The sequence below is a fragment of the Trichomycterus rosablanca genome, chromosome 4, assembly GCF_030014385.1.
Source record: "Trichomycterus rosablanca isolate fTriRos1 chromosome 4, fTriRos1.hap1, whole genome shotgun sequence".
In the NCBI taxonomy this organism is placed as follows: domain Eukaryota; kingdom Metazoa; phylum Chordata; class Actinopteri; order Siluriformes; family Trichomycteridae; genus Trichomycterus; species Trichomycterus rosablanca.
Window position 1 is genome coordinate 302,501 of NC_085991.1, and position 13,964 is coordinate 316,464.

Sequence of the window (13,964 nt, forward strand, 5' to 3'; positions counted from 1 at the left end):
GGTCGCCCGCTGGAGGAGACAATCACAGGTCATGATCATCAGACATGTAGGAGACTAATACAGCATACCGGACCCTAAACCTGCAGGACTCACTTGTTGGGGATGTTGGTGAAGATCTCTCGGACCCACAGCTCCAGAGTGTCCAGCGTCTCTGAGTGAGAAACACACACCAGATATTAAACATCAAACAGTACAGCACAACAGAGACTATCTGAAGGGTGTGAATACTTTAGTCCAGGCGTGAGTCCGGGTGTGTTTACCTTTAGACTGCACAGCCAGGGTCATGCAGTGAGCAGAGTAATGTCTCTTCCAGAACGTTCTGAGTCTCTTATACACGTTTATCTTCTTCATCTTCGGCTCGGTCTTCAGAGTCTGAGCGTTTCCTTATACAGCACAAAACATCATCAACATCTCAACTAACCAGCTTCACTTACAGCTACACACACACACATTATGAGCTGTGTGGTGATAGTGGGTGTGTGATCAGGGTCTCTTACCCCAGCAGAACTTGGACATGGGGTGGTTGGGTTTAGCCAGACTGCCGAGCAGCATCTCCTTACGGTGAGAGTCGGAGGGTCTCGCCAACTGGAACTCTACAGCACAGCAACCGGTATTTATCATCATCTATAATACACACGGGGTGTGTGTGTGTGTGAGAGAGAGAGTGTGTGTGAGTGTGAGAGAGTGTGTGTGTGTGAGAGAGAGAGAGAGTGTGTGTGTGTGTGCGTGAGAGTGTGTGTGTGTGTCCTCACCACTGTCGACGGCCTCCACCTCTCTATCCATGGTATCTTTGATCATGAGGGGACAGATAAAGAACTGAGCCCACCTACACACACACACACACACACACACACACACAGACAGGTACAGACAGGTACAGACGGTGATGTGATAATGAAGCTGATGGTGACGGTAATGACAGTGACTGTAATGATTGTGATGATGACTGTGACACTGATGGTAATGACAGTGATGGTAATGTTGATGTGACCCTGCCCCCCCGATTACATGTGATGATGATGAAGGTGATGTTGTGACACCCCCCCCCCCCCCCGTGATAAGATGTGATGACAGTGATGATGATGGTGATGGTAACGGTGATGACGGTGATGTCGTGACCCCCCTGTGATGAGATGTGATGATGATGATTGTGATGATGACAGTGATGGTGATGACGGTGATGTTGTGACCCCCCTGTGATGAGATGTGATGATGATGATGGTGATGATGTGACCCCCTGTGATGACATTTGTTGATGGTGAAGGTGACAGTGACAATGATGGTAACGGTGATGTTGTGACCCCCTGTGATGAGATGTGATGATGGTGACAGTGACGATGATGGTGATGTTGTGACCCCCTGTGATGAGATGATGATGACGGTGATGGTAACGTGATTGTGAATTTCACCACTGTGGGACTAATAAAGGTTTATCTTATCTTAACGGTGATGACATGACCCCCTGTGATGAGATGTGATGAGATGTGATGATGACAGTGATGACGGTGATGTTGTGACACCCCCCCCCCCCCCGATGAGATGTGATGATTGTGATGATGACGGTGATGATGACGTGACCCCCCCCCCCCACTGTGATGAGATGTGATGATGCGTGTGTGATGTACCGATCCAGAGCTTCTCTGAACTTCCTCCTCTGGATGTCGAAGTGGAAGACGGTGCGCTCACAGTCGGTGGAGGCGTTATCACTCCCGCCGTGCTTCTTCAGGAAGGAATCGAACCCGTTCTCACGAGGGTACTTCTCACTGCCCATAAACACCACTAACACACACACACACACACAACCCTGTGTTTATGCTGGAAAGGACCTTCCCCAAACTGTTTCCATGCAGTCTAAATCATCGATTTTATATTACTGATGATGTAACGATGATGTAACGATGATGTAATAATGATGTCTGATACTCACTGTGTTCCAGAAAGTGGGCGAGTCCCGGCAGGTCGTCAGGGTCACTGAAACTCCCCACGCCTACACACAGGGCTGCTGCGGACTAACACACACACACACACACACACACACACACACACACACAGATAAACACACACACACACACACAGATAAACACACACACACACACACACAGATAAACACACACACACACACACACACAGATAAACACACACACACACACAGATAAACACACACACACACACAGAGATAAACACACACACACAGATAAACACACACACACACACAGAGATAAACACACACACACAGATAAACACACACACACACACAGAGATAAACACACACACACACAGATAAACACACACACACAGATAAACACACACACAGATAAACACACACACACACACACACACACAGATAAACACACACAAACACACAGATAAGCACACACACACACAGATAAACACACACACACACACAGATAAACACACACACACAGATAAACACACACACACACACAGATAAACACACACACACAGATAAACACACACATAAAGATAAACACACACATAAAGATAAACACACAAACACACACAGATATAAACACACACACACACACACAGATAAACACACACACACAGATAAACACACACACACACAGATAAACACACACACACACACACAGATAAACACACACACACAGATAAACACACACACACACAGATAAACACACACACACACACACAGATAAACACACACACACACACACAGATAAACACACACACACACACACAGATACACACACACACACACACAGATAAACACACACACACACACACAGATAAACACACACAAAGATAAACACACAAACACACACAGATATAAACACACACACACACACACACAGATAAACACACACACACACACACAGATAAACACACACACACACACACACAGATAAACACACACATAAAGATAAACACACAAACACACACAGATATAAACACACACAGATAAACACACAAAGATAAACACACAAACACACACACAGATAAACACACACACACACACAGATAAACACACACACACACACAGATAAACACACACACACACACACAGATAAACACACACACACACACACACAGATAAACACACACACACACACACAGATAAACACACACACACACACACAGATAAACACACACACACACACACACACAGATAAACACACACACACACACACAGATAAACACACACATAAAGATAAACACACAAACACACACAGATAAACACACACACACACACACAGATAAACACACACACACACAGATAAACACACACACACACACAGATAAACACACACACAGATAAACACACACACACACACAGATAAACACACACACACACACAGATAAACACACACACACACACACAGATAAACACACACATAAAGATAAACACACAAACACACACAGATAAACACACACACACACACACACAGATAAACACACACACACACACAGATAAACACACACACACACACACAGATAAACACACACACACACACACAGATAAACACACACACACACACAGATAAACACACACACACACACAGATAAACACACACACACACACAGATAAACACACACATAAAGATAAACACACAAACACACACAGATATAAACACACACACACACACACAGATAAACACACACACACACACACAGATACACACACACACACACAGATAAACACACACACACACACACACAGATAAACACACACATAAAGATAAACACACAAACACACACAGATATAAACACACACACACACACACAGATAAACACACACACACAGATAAACACACACATAAAGATAAACACACAAACACACACAGATATAAACACACACACACACACACAGATAAACACACACACACACACACAGATAAACACACACACACACACAGATAAACACACACACACACACAGATAAACACACACACACACACAGATAAACACACACACACAGATAAACACACACATAAAGATAAACACACAAACACACACAGATATAAACACACACACACACACACACACAGATAAACACACACACACACACAGATAAACACACACACACACACACACACAGATATAAACACACACAGATAAACACACATAAAGATAAACACACAAACACACACAGATATAAACACACACACACACACACACACACAGATAAACACACACACACACACACAGATAAACACACACACACACACAGATAAACACACACACACACACAGATAAACACACACACACACACAGATAAACACACACACACAGATAAACACACACATAAAGATAAACACACAAACACACACAGATATAAACACACACACACACACACACACAGATAAACACACACACACACACACAGATAAACACACACACACACACACACACAGATATAAACACACACAGATAAACACACATAAAGATAAACACACAAACACACACAGATATAAACACACACACACACACACACACACAGATAAACACACTCTATAACTGTTTATTTTGGGATGGATGATGGATGATCTCCCGCTGCAGGTTCTTCTCACCTGTTTCTCTGAAACCTTCTTCTTCTTCTCTCCATCACATTCTTCATCATCATCATCATCTTCCTCTGAATCATCATCGGTTTCCTCCTCAGATTCATCCTCGTCGTCGTCCTCCTCCTCTTCATCATCATCCTCCTCTTCTTCTTCGTCCTCTTCATCATCCTCGTGATCATCCTCATCCTCCTCAGATGGAGCAGTGGAGGAGCAGTCTGAGATGAGTAGAGCACGGAGGCCGTTACTCAGCTCTATATACCTGATACACACACACACACACACACACACGGAGGAGATGAAGGTGATGAAGATGAGGATGAACGTGGAGAGTCAGTAGAGGAACCGATTGTGGACCTTAAGCTTCAGGTGAGATGAGCAGGTATGTTCTGATACCACAGGTTCTTCAGATCTATTAACTAACTTAATACACTAAATTCTAGTAGTTACACTTTTAATATTAATAATGAATTATGAACCAAACTGACTATTTAAATTCATCAGTAATTATAATAAAGCTCCTTTATATCTTTGGGTAACATTTTAGAGTAAGACTGCAGACCTGCAGCCCCTCAGGACTTTTACTCCTTATGTTCCATGAAAACGCTGCACTCAGATGCATTTCATCTAAAGCTTGTGTTTACTGCAACCTAGTGGCCGTACATCTGAACTGACACTGAAATGTGTAGTTCTCCTCCAGGTTTAAAGGTCAAGAGTCTTCAAACAGCAGAACACAGCCCTCCATACAAAGCACGGGCGTGGTCCTGGACTACGTTTAATCTGGGTACAGAGCTCATGAAAATACAACTCCACTCCGCTCTGTCGATAAAGCTGAGCGCTATTTTTTTAAAACAGAATATGTAAATATAAATGGTTTTAATGTTATGGCTGATCGGTGTATATCCCTTTATCTCCGTGTCCCCGTGTACCTGTACAGTTTGGGGTCGCTGGGTGATTTGATGATGTCATCGTCCCCCCGGTTCTCCCTCTGATCCTGGTTCGGTTCCCCACGGTCCGGACCGGAGCTCTGAGCCATCACACCCTCCGCACTCTGTTTGGATTTGTTGTGCATCGTGGTACTGGGTCGTGAACCCCGACCGTACTGAGGACACAGTGAACGAATGGATTAATCACATCACTGGTCAGCCAGACCTTCTCGTTCAGTATCATCAGACCTCAGTTCTGACAAATGAGCACAAATCCCCACAGGCACAGTGCAGAAATGTGCAGCTCTTATAGCTGCTTGGATAGAACAGAAGTGGCGCAACAGCTGGAATCCATAACATCAAATATTTTATTCATTAAAGTGACTTAATAAGGAGTTTGGTATGTTCCCCGCCGCGTTTACATGGATTTACTTCAGGTACTCCGGTTTCCTCAACCCACAAAAGCATGCAGAAGGTGGGTTGGCTGATATTATCTCCCATACGTGTAGGTGGGTTAGTAATGTATGTGTCCCCTGTGTGCCGCCGGACCCCCGCGACCCTGATCAGAATGAAATGGTTGCTGGTATGAAGTATCTGGACAGTCGGGTTAGAGATCATCACCTCACCCCGCTGTGAGAGAGGAGCTGTGTGGTACCGACCTGCCCGGTGAACCTCCACACACTCAGAACCCGGATGTTCCTCAGCATGCCACCCAATCAGCCATGTTTATATGTATAGAGTTATAATAGAATTATTATAGAATTATTAGAGTTATTAGAGTTCATCACCTCAGTGTTTCTGTAGCACAGCTCCTTCTTACCTCAGCATGCAGCTTCTCTGCGTCACTCTGATTGGCTCAGTCCCACCAACAACACCACACGTGATTGGCTCAGGAACAAGGTGACGTCAGGACTGCAGCACGTGGAGAGTTCAGTGTTCAAGCGGCAGCGGAATGACAGTCAGTCAGCACGCGTCCCAAATCACTGCACGCTCACTCTGTAGTGCACTGCTTAGGGAGACTTGTCTAGCATGTCCCAATCCCTAAGGTTTATTTTCAACATAATTTGGATATCCCACAATGCACTGCACTAGGGTAGCCACCGATTACCTAAAAGTGGAGGATGCGCGGTCTATGTAGTGCACTGTGTAGGGAGTAGGGAGTAGGGAATGTAGTGATATTCAGGACACAAACTATGCGTTTCGTCCACTAGAGGCGCTAAAATGCTGCAGAAAACTTGAATGAATACGCTATACTGTATTTTTATTTCAAACAAACACTTTACTTTTACACAAAACAAACGTTTATTGGTTTATTAATGTGGTTTAAAAGAACTGGGCTTTAAAGCTGTAAAATGTTCGCTTGGTTTGATATTAAGATATTAAGAAAGAACATCTAAGTACCTCAGTGCCTGTTGTTTTTCAGACAGGCTCCGGACACACTGCTTTGGTTACCAGGATAAAAGTGTATTTTAGTGACTACTTCATAAATAAAACATTAAATAACTGAATAAAACAATACATGATTTATTAAAGCGTCTTTCCTCATGTGTGTCGACTCTTAGAATCGACTCCATCCATTCACTCGTTTTACCACTATTGGTAACGGAATCAGAATTGGAGTCGACTCATTGATGAATCATCTTTGAAAGAATAAACAGCTAATACAAATGGGCTCAAATCTATGTACACTGCGGCCCTGACCAGGATGTAAAATGATTGAAATTTGTTGTTTTAATCATCTGTGGTTTAAAGTGATGTTATGCTCTGTTTATTATCAAGTGACTCAGGGGGTGGCACGGTGGCTCGGTGGGTAGCACTGTCGCCTCAAAGCAAGAAGGTCCTGGGTTCGATCCCCTGGCGGGTCGGTCCGGGTCCTTTCTGTGCGGAGTTTGCATGTTCTCCCCGTGTCCGCATGGGTTTCCTCCGGGTGCTCCGGTTTCCTCCCACAGTCCAAAAACATGCAGTCAGGATAATTGGAAACACTGAATTGTCCTATGGATACCTAGCCGCTAGATGCATAAACCAGTGCATTGTAGTGCTGGTCCCAAGCCCGGATAAAATAGGGAGGGTCGTGTCAGGAAGGGCATCCGGCGTAAAAACTGTACCGAATCATGATCCGCCGAGAGCCGACCCCGCAACCGAATGGGACAAAGGCCGAGGAAGAAGAAGATTATTAAGTGACTCAGGGAGGCTGGTGAATCAGCCCAGAAGAGGCGAATCTGAAACCGAAATTTAGAGGTCAGGACATTGTGAGGTAGTGACATCATAAGTAGTGACACTGTGAGGTAATTTGCACGAAAAGATGATTTTGTGAGGTAGTGAGTGTGTACGGCAAGATGTACATTTACATTTTTATTATTTAGCAGACGCTCTTATCCAAAGTGACGTACAGTACTGTGACGGTATACTGCCTAAGCAATTGAGGGTTAGGGGCCTTGCTCAAGGGCCCAACAGTGACAACCTGGCAGAGGTGGGACTTGAACACAGTGAATGAATGGGTTAGGGTCTCCTTAGAATAATTAAACCCCCAACCCATGACTCCAACCTGAAAACCATCAACCAAACCCCCAATTTAACCCACCACTCATCCACACCACATTAACATTAATAGCATTTACACTTGGGACCAAATACAATCCAAACGAGTGAGCACAGTCCTCAGCGCTCAGTCTGATCACTAGTCCGGTACCTTAACCACTGGGCTACGACTGCTCTTGTGAGATGGCACAGGTTTAGAATAAGGTAGTAAAATTGTGTTAATGAGACACAGCAGGCAAACGGAGATGCTAATAAACATCATATAAACAGTTTATTAGTGTAATAAACATAAAATAAATCATCAAAGCCAAATAAATAAATTTTAAAGCGTAATTAAGGAGTCGTGTGATATTTCACCTCATTGTAATATAATTAAAGCATCATAAATATTCTAACAATATAATAAAACATCTCAAATGATGTGCAGACATCTCGAGTGTAACGTAAACATGTGATGACGTGATGACGTGTGTTGGACTGGGTCTGTGTATTGATCAGTTTGGGGGGGGACTCAACCAAACACACACACACACACACACACACACACACACACACACACACACACATCGCTCCTGCACTGATCTGCAGCTTCTCTTCCTCCTCTACTGAGATCCAGCTGCATCCTAAACCCCCACCTCTCCTTACACTCGCACACACACTCGCACACACACACTTGCGCACTCTCTCTCTCTCTCACACACACACACACACACACTGCAGTCCCGTCACGTTCTCCTGCCTCCATCCGCCGGAGCTCGAGCAGCAGAGCGGCGTTCGGTGTGTGCAATGAGAGCGCGAGTGCGGCTAAACCGAGGCGACATGGACAGCACCGGCAACCACGGTAAGGAGCTCGGACACATGAACACACACACACACACACACGTTCACACACACACACGTTCACACACACACGGCATTTATGGTGTGTGATTATGCTGGTATGCCGTTTGTGTGTATCGGTGCGCCCATTTCATAGCTGCGTATGATTCGGAGCACGGCTCAGGCAGGTCGAGACGAGTCGGTCCTGATGATAGAAGCGATAAATCAGTGGCATCGTGTGTGCAGACGTTCAGGTGAAGGATCTCGGTGTTGAAGCGTCGCTCGGCGTGTTTTCTGAAGCGCGGATGATATTTATTTTACATTTTATACGTGAGATGGTTTAATAGATCAGGACGAACTGATCGGAATTATCGAGTCGCTGGTTTTACATCTCATGGTTACTGCTGCTGCTGCTGCTGCCATTAGCTGATGAGGGAGGAGAGCAGATCTGTTCCTTCCGAGCCTGGACCGGATTCTCTAATATGCCTGAGTCATTTACTGCGAACTCGACCGAAGCCTCGCAGGGACGGAGACGCTGTAAGATCACAAACACACTGCAGCACGGTGGGTGAACGTACGGCTTTATTTCAGTAACGTTCAGATGTTAATTTCACTTCCGTCCTTATTTAGATCCAGCGTAGCTGCAGCGGACGTGAGGATACGACGTTAGTGTGGAAAATCTCAGAGCTCCTCCATCCTGTCAGCTTTCAGAAATATAGGAGCTTCAGCCCAAACACACACCCCTAATTTACCTCCAAACCAAACCCCGACGCATCTGCCTGGAATAATCAAATCCCCAACCCATGACTCCAACCCCAACCATCAACCAAACCCCAACCCGACCCACCGCTCATCCACACCACATTTACAGCATTTATCCAAAACCACTTACACTTGGGACCAAATACAATCCAAACAATTGAACACTGAGGACCTTCCTCAACAGCCCAACAGTGCCCACCTGACAGATGTCAGACTTGAACTAGCAACCTTCTGATTACTAGTCAAGTAACTGCTCAACCTTAAATCATAACCCCTTCCTAACCCTAACCTAAACCCTAACTCACCTTTTTCTAACCCTAAACCCCTTCCTAACCTTAACCCTAACCTGAACCCTAACCCTTTCCTAACCCTAACCCCCTTCCTAACCCCAACCTGAACCCTAACCCCCTTCCTAACGCCCTTACTAAACCAAATCCTAACACATTACTAACCCTAACCCCCTTGTTAGACCAAACCCTAACCCCCTTCCTAATCTGTTAACCCAACACTAAACCTAAACCATCCTGTTAACTTTCAACAATAACAGTAAACCAACCCCTCCGTAACCCTTCCTAATCCTTCTTCATAACTTCTTTAATAAACTGTTGCTGAGACCTTGAAAACATTTTAGAAGACCGTCCACTTCTAGAAGACACTTCACCGTCCCAAGTTTACTCATTGTAGAGATGAAGTCTCTCACTGTGGTTTAGTGGAGTCCTAGAGTCTTAGAGATGCTTTTAAACCCTTTTTACCCTTTTAACCCTTTACCAATTTCCCCCCAAATTTGTATTATTATTATTATTTTCTTTTGAATCATTTTATTTTCCCTGAATTATGACCGTGTTCCTGTGTGAGGTTTATGATCTGGAGAATTGCACTATCCTCTCAGGATTAGGAGGTGTTTAGTGTTAGAAAAGGAAGAAAGTCATTTGTATTTTGTTTTCTTATTTTCAGTGCAGTGATGGAGCTCCTGATGTCGCCGGCGTTTGGAGGTACGATGCTGTGGATCATCCTGCTGGGCGTCTTCGTTCTCGTCCGGGCGACTCCCATCCCCTTACTGGACGAATCTGAGGAGATGGACGAGCCCTGTTTTCACCCCTGTTACTGCGAGGTGAAGGAGGGTCTGTTCCACGTCCACTGTGATGCTAAAGGATTCAACAACATCAGCCAGGTCTCTCAGTCCTGGATCAGACCGTTTAAGCTCTACTTACAGAAGAACAACCTACGGAAGCTCTACTTCAACAACTTCCTCCATCTGAACAGCGCCATCGCCGTCAACCTGGGGAACAACGCGCTGCAGGACATCCAACCCGGCGCCTTCAACGGTCTCAGCTCCATGAGGAGGCTCTATCTCCACGAGAACAAGCTGGAGGTGTTCCGCAATGACACCTTCCTGGGCCTGGACAGTTTGGAATACCTGCAGGCCGACTATAACGTCATCCGGAGGATAGAAAGCGGCGCATTCCGACACCTTCACAAACTCAGGGTGCTGATCCTCAACGATAACCTCATCCCCATGCTACCGCCGCTACTCTTCAGATCAGTGTCCCTCACCCACCTGGACCTGAGAGGAAACCGTCTGAAGTCCCTGAGCTACAGAGGAGCTCTGGAGTACATCGGGAGGAACCTGATGGAGATCCAGCTGGAGGAGAACCCGTGGAACTGCGCCTGTGAAATCGTGGAGCTGCAGGTTTGGCTGGAGAGGATCCCGTACACGTCGGTGGTGGGTGAAATCACCTGCGAGCATCCGTTCCACCTGCACGGGAAAGATCTCAGAGAGATCAAGCGCACTGAGCTCTGCTCCACCATCACAGACGCCCAAGTGGAGGTGAGTCTGGGGATCCCTCATTCACCTGGAAGAGCGAGACCGACCAAACCTTCATCGATGTTCTCCACAAACAAGAACAACCAGAACACGGTTCCGTCCGTGGAGCACAAGGAGAGACACCCGAAGCCGACAAGGAGGCCGAGACCATCGAAGACTCCGCCGACGAGGAGCGTTCTCCCAAACCACCCGCCCATCGCCGGGTATGAAACGAGGCCGCCCATCCCCATCATCTGCCCCATTTCCTGCACCTGCAAACTGCACATCAACGACCTCGGCCTGACCGTGAACTGCAAGGAAAACGGGCTGCGTAACGTTTCCGAGTTAACGCCACGCCCGCTCAACGCAAAGAAGCTGTATCTGACCGGGAACCTGATCCAGAGGATCCACCGCTCAGACTTCTGGAACTTCTCCAGCCTGGACCTGCTGCACTTGGGGAACAACCAGATATTCTACGTTCAGGACGGCGCCTTCGTCAACCTGCCGAACCTTCGGAGCCTGTACCTGAACGGGAACAACATCGATAAGCTGACGCCCGACATGTTCCACGGTCTGCACAGCCTGCGCTATTTATACTTCGAGTACAACGTGATAAACGAAATCCACCCGGCGGCGTTCAGACCCATGCCTCTGCTCCAGCTCCTGTTCCTGAACAACAACCTGCTGCGCTCGCTTCCCGCCGGAGCCTTCGAGGGGACGTCGCTCGCCCGACTCAACCTGCGCAACAACTACTTCCCTTACCTGCTGGTGGGCGGGGTCCTGGAGCACCTGCACTCGGTGGTGCAGATCGACCTCAACCAGAATCCGTGGGACTGCACGTGCCAGATCGTTCCCTTCAAACAGTGGCTGGACACGGTGAGCTCTGTGGTGGTGGTCGGCGAGGTGCTGTGTAAGACCCCGGACTCCATGTCGGGGACGGAGTTACGCTCGGTGAGCGCCGAGACGATGTGCCCGGAACTGGTGAAGCCGTCGCCGTCCCCGGACGAGCAGGACATGACGTTCTCGCCGTCGTTCCCCCTGAAGCCGGTCATCCCTCTGTCGGTGCTCGTCCTCAGCCTCATCGTTCTCTTCATATCCTCGTTTTTTGCTGCCGCGGCTCTTTGCGCATTCGTCATTAAAAGGCGTGGCAAGCTTCCCTTCAGGAAGCAGGATGAAGCAGGCTTGACAGGAATCCAGATGGAGTGTGGGATATTCACCGAAACGCAGTCGAATCTCCCCGAAACTCCTCCATCCAACCATGTGTACGAGTCCATCACCGGGCCCCTGTCACGTCCCTGCCGGAGCACCATGTACGACCGCGACCGCCAGAACACCGAGCCGCCGGACGAACGCCAGCAGCGTGGAGCAGATTCCTCACAGAGCGACTCCGCCTACAGAACCGCGCTGGAGAAAGAGGACGAGTGGGCGAGCGCGGTCGGCAGCGCCCCCATCAGCACCGTGACCGACATCGTGGGCTTCCACGGGAACGGAATACTCTGTCCGACCGTCATCGACAGCCAGGGTCCCACGCCCAAAGTGGGGCTGGTGCACAACCTGTTCGGGGCGACTTCCTGGCTCGATGACGCCAACCCCAAGCAAAGACTCGCCGCCGAGGCAGACACGAGGACAGACAGAGCTAATCAAACCCAGAGTGAGTACACGGAACTGGGAGCCAGACTCCAGACCACGCTGGATTACGGTGACGCGCTGGAGCGGTCGTATCAGTTCTGAAAAACGTTCAAACGTCGGAACTGAATCTCTTCCAGAGTCGGACTTTCTGAAGACTGAAGGTAACGTTGCTCTGAAGGAAGTTTTGTACTATCAGACGTTTATATTAAGTGCCTTCGTACGAGCAGCCAGCAGTGATGTAAAGAGATTATTTTTATACGCACAGTTTATTTATCTACACACAGATGTGACGGACACCGCCGCCGCAGGATGAACGATTCACGCCTCAGAACCACAGAGATCCAGATCAGTTCCTCCACCTCACACGCTCACACGCTCACCAGATTTACTTTACTGAGGTTTTAAATACGCCGCCGGTTTTCTTAGCAAGCGCTTTACCTAGCAACATTAGCATCCTGCATCATTAGCTGTTCGCTTTGTTGGGAATGGATTCAGGTTCTCTTAGCGCCAAGGTCAATTCTCATGGTGCTGTTTTCCCAGAATCCCACATTCCAAGGGTTATACATCTCCAAAATCCCGGTCTTCCCAACGTCTCACGCCCTCGTGGTTCATGTTCCCACATACTGAACGTCCAGGGTCCCAGAATCCTGAACAGAGTCTGAATTATACAGCAGGACCCAGGCAACACAAACAATTCTGCTCCCACTGTAGTTTACAGGATGTAATATAAAGCCTCCACAAGGGGGTGCTGAAGAACACGTTAATTTCATTATTATTATTTTTCTCTAAAACCAATTTTTTCGGCTCGTGACCCACCTGACCCTTCTATACAGAGACTGTTGGGGGGGGGGGTCAACTTTATCTATTTAATTAGTATATAATAATAATATTAATATTGATTGACTCCCCCCCCAAACTGTTGTTTGTACCTCTATTATTAATCCC

The 13,964-nt window shown here is 47.0% G+C and overlaps 2 protein-coding genes across 2 annotated transcripts in view; one reads left to right on the forward strand and one right to left on the reverse strand.

The window, feature by feature from the left end:
• nrd1a (nardilysin a (N-arginine dibasic convertase)) overlaps positions 1-6,277 on the reverse strand; it is a 27,276-nt gene extending 20,999 nt beyond the window's left edge. Inside the window, exons 1-10 of the mRNA XM_062993697.1 lie at positions 6,256-6,277; positions 5,471-5,643; positions 4,551-4,803; positions 1,928-2,009; positions 1,626-1,779; positions 753-826; positions 498-593; positions 261-383; positions 94-151; positions 1-9 (exon numbers count right to left, since the gene is read on the reverse strand). The exon at positions 1-9 is cut by the window's left edge and continues 65 nt beyond it. Coding sequence (XP_062849767.1) covers positions 1-9; positions 94-151; positions 261-383; positions 498-593; positions 753-826; positions 1,626-1,779; positions 1,928-2,009; positions 4,551-4,803; positions 5,471-5,613 — 992 coding nt within the window. The 5' untranslated portion in view covers positions 5,614-5,643; positions 6,256-6,277. The remainder of the gene's footprint in view (positions 10-93; positions 152-260; positions 384-497; positions 594-752; positions 827-1,625; positions 1,780-1,927; positions 2,010-4,550; positions 4,804-5,470; positions 5,644-6,255) is intronic.
• Positions 6,278-8,828: 2,551 nt separating this feature from the next.
• slitrk3b (SLIT and NTRK-like family, member 3b) lies at positions 8,829-13,192 on the forward strand. Its single transcript, XM_062992863.1, has 2 exons — positions 8,829-8,846; positions 10,541-13,192. The coding sequence occupies exon 2, from the start codon at positions 10,548-10,550 to the stop codon at positions 13,119-13,121; it is 2,574 nt and encodes an 857-aa protein (XP_062848933.1). The 5' UTR covers positions 8,829-8,846; positions 10,541-10,547; the 3' UTR covers positions 13,122-13,192.
• Positions 13,193-13,964: the final 772 nt, after the last annotated feature.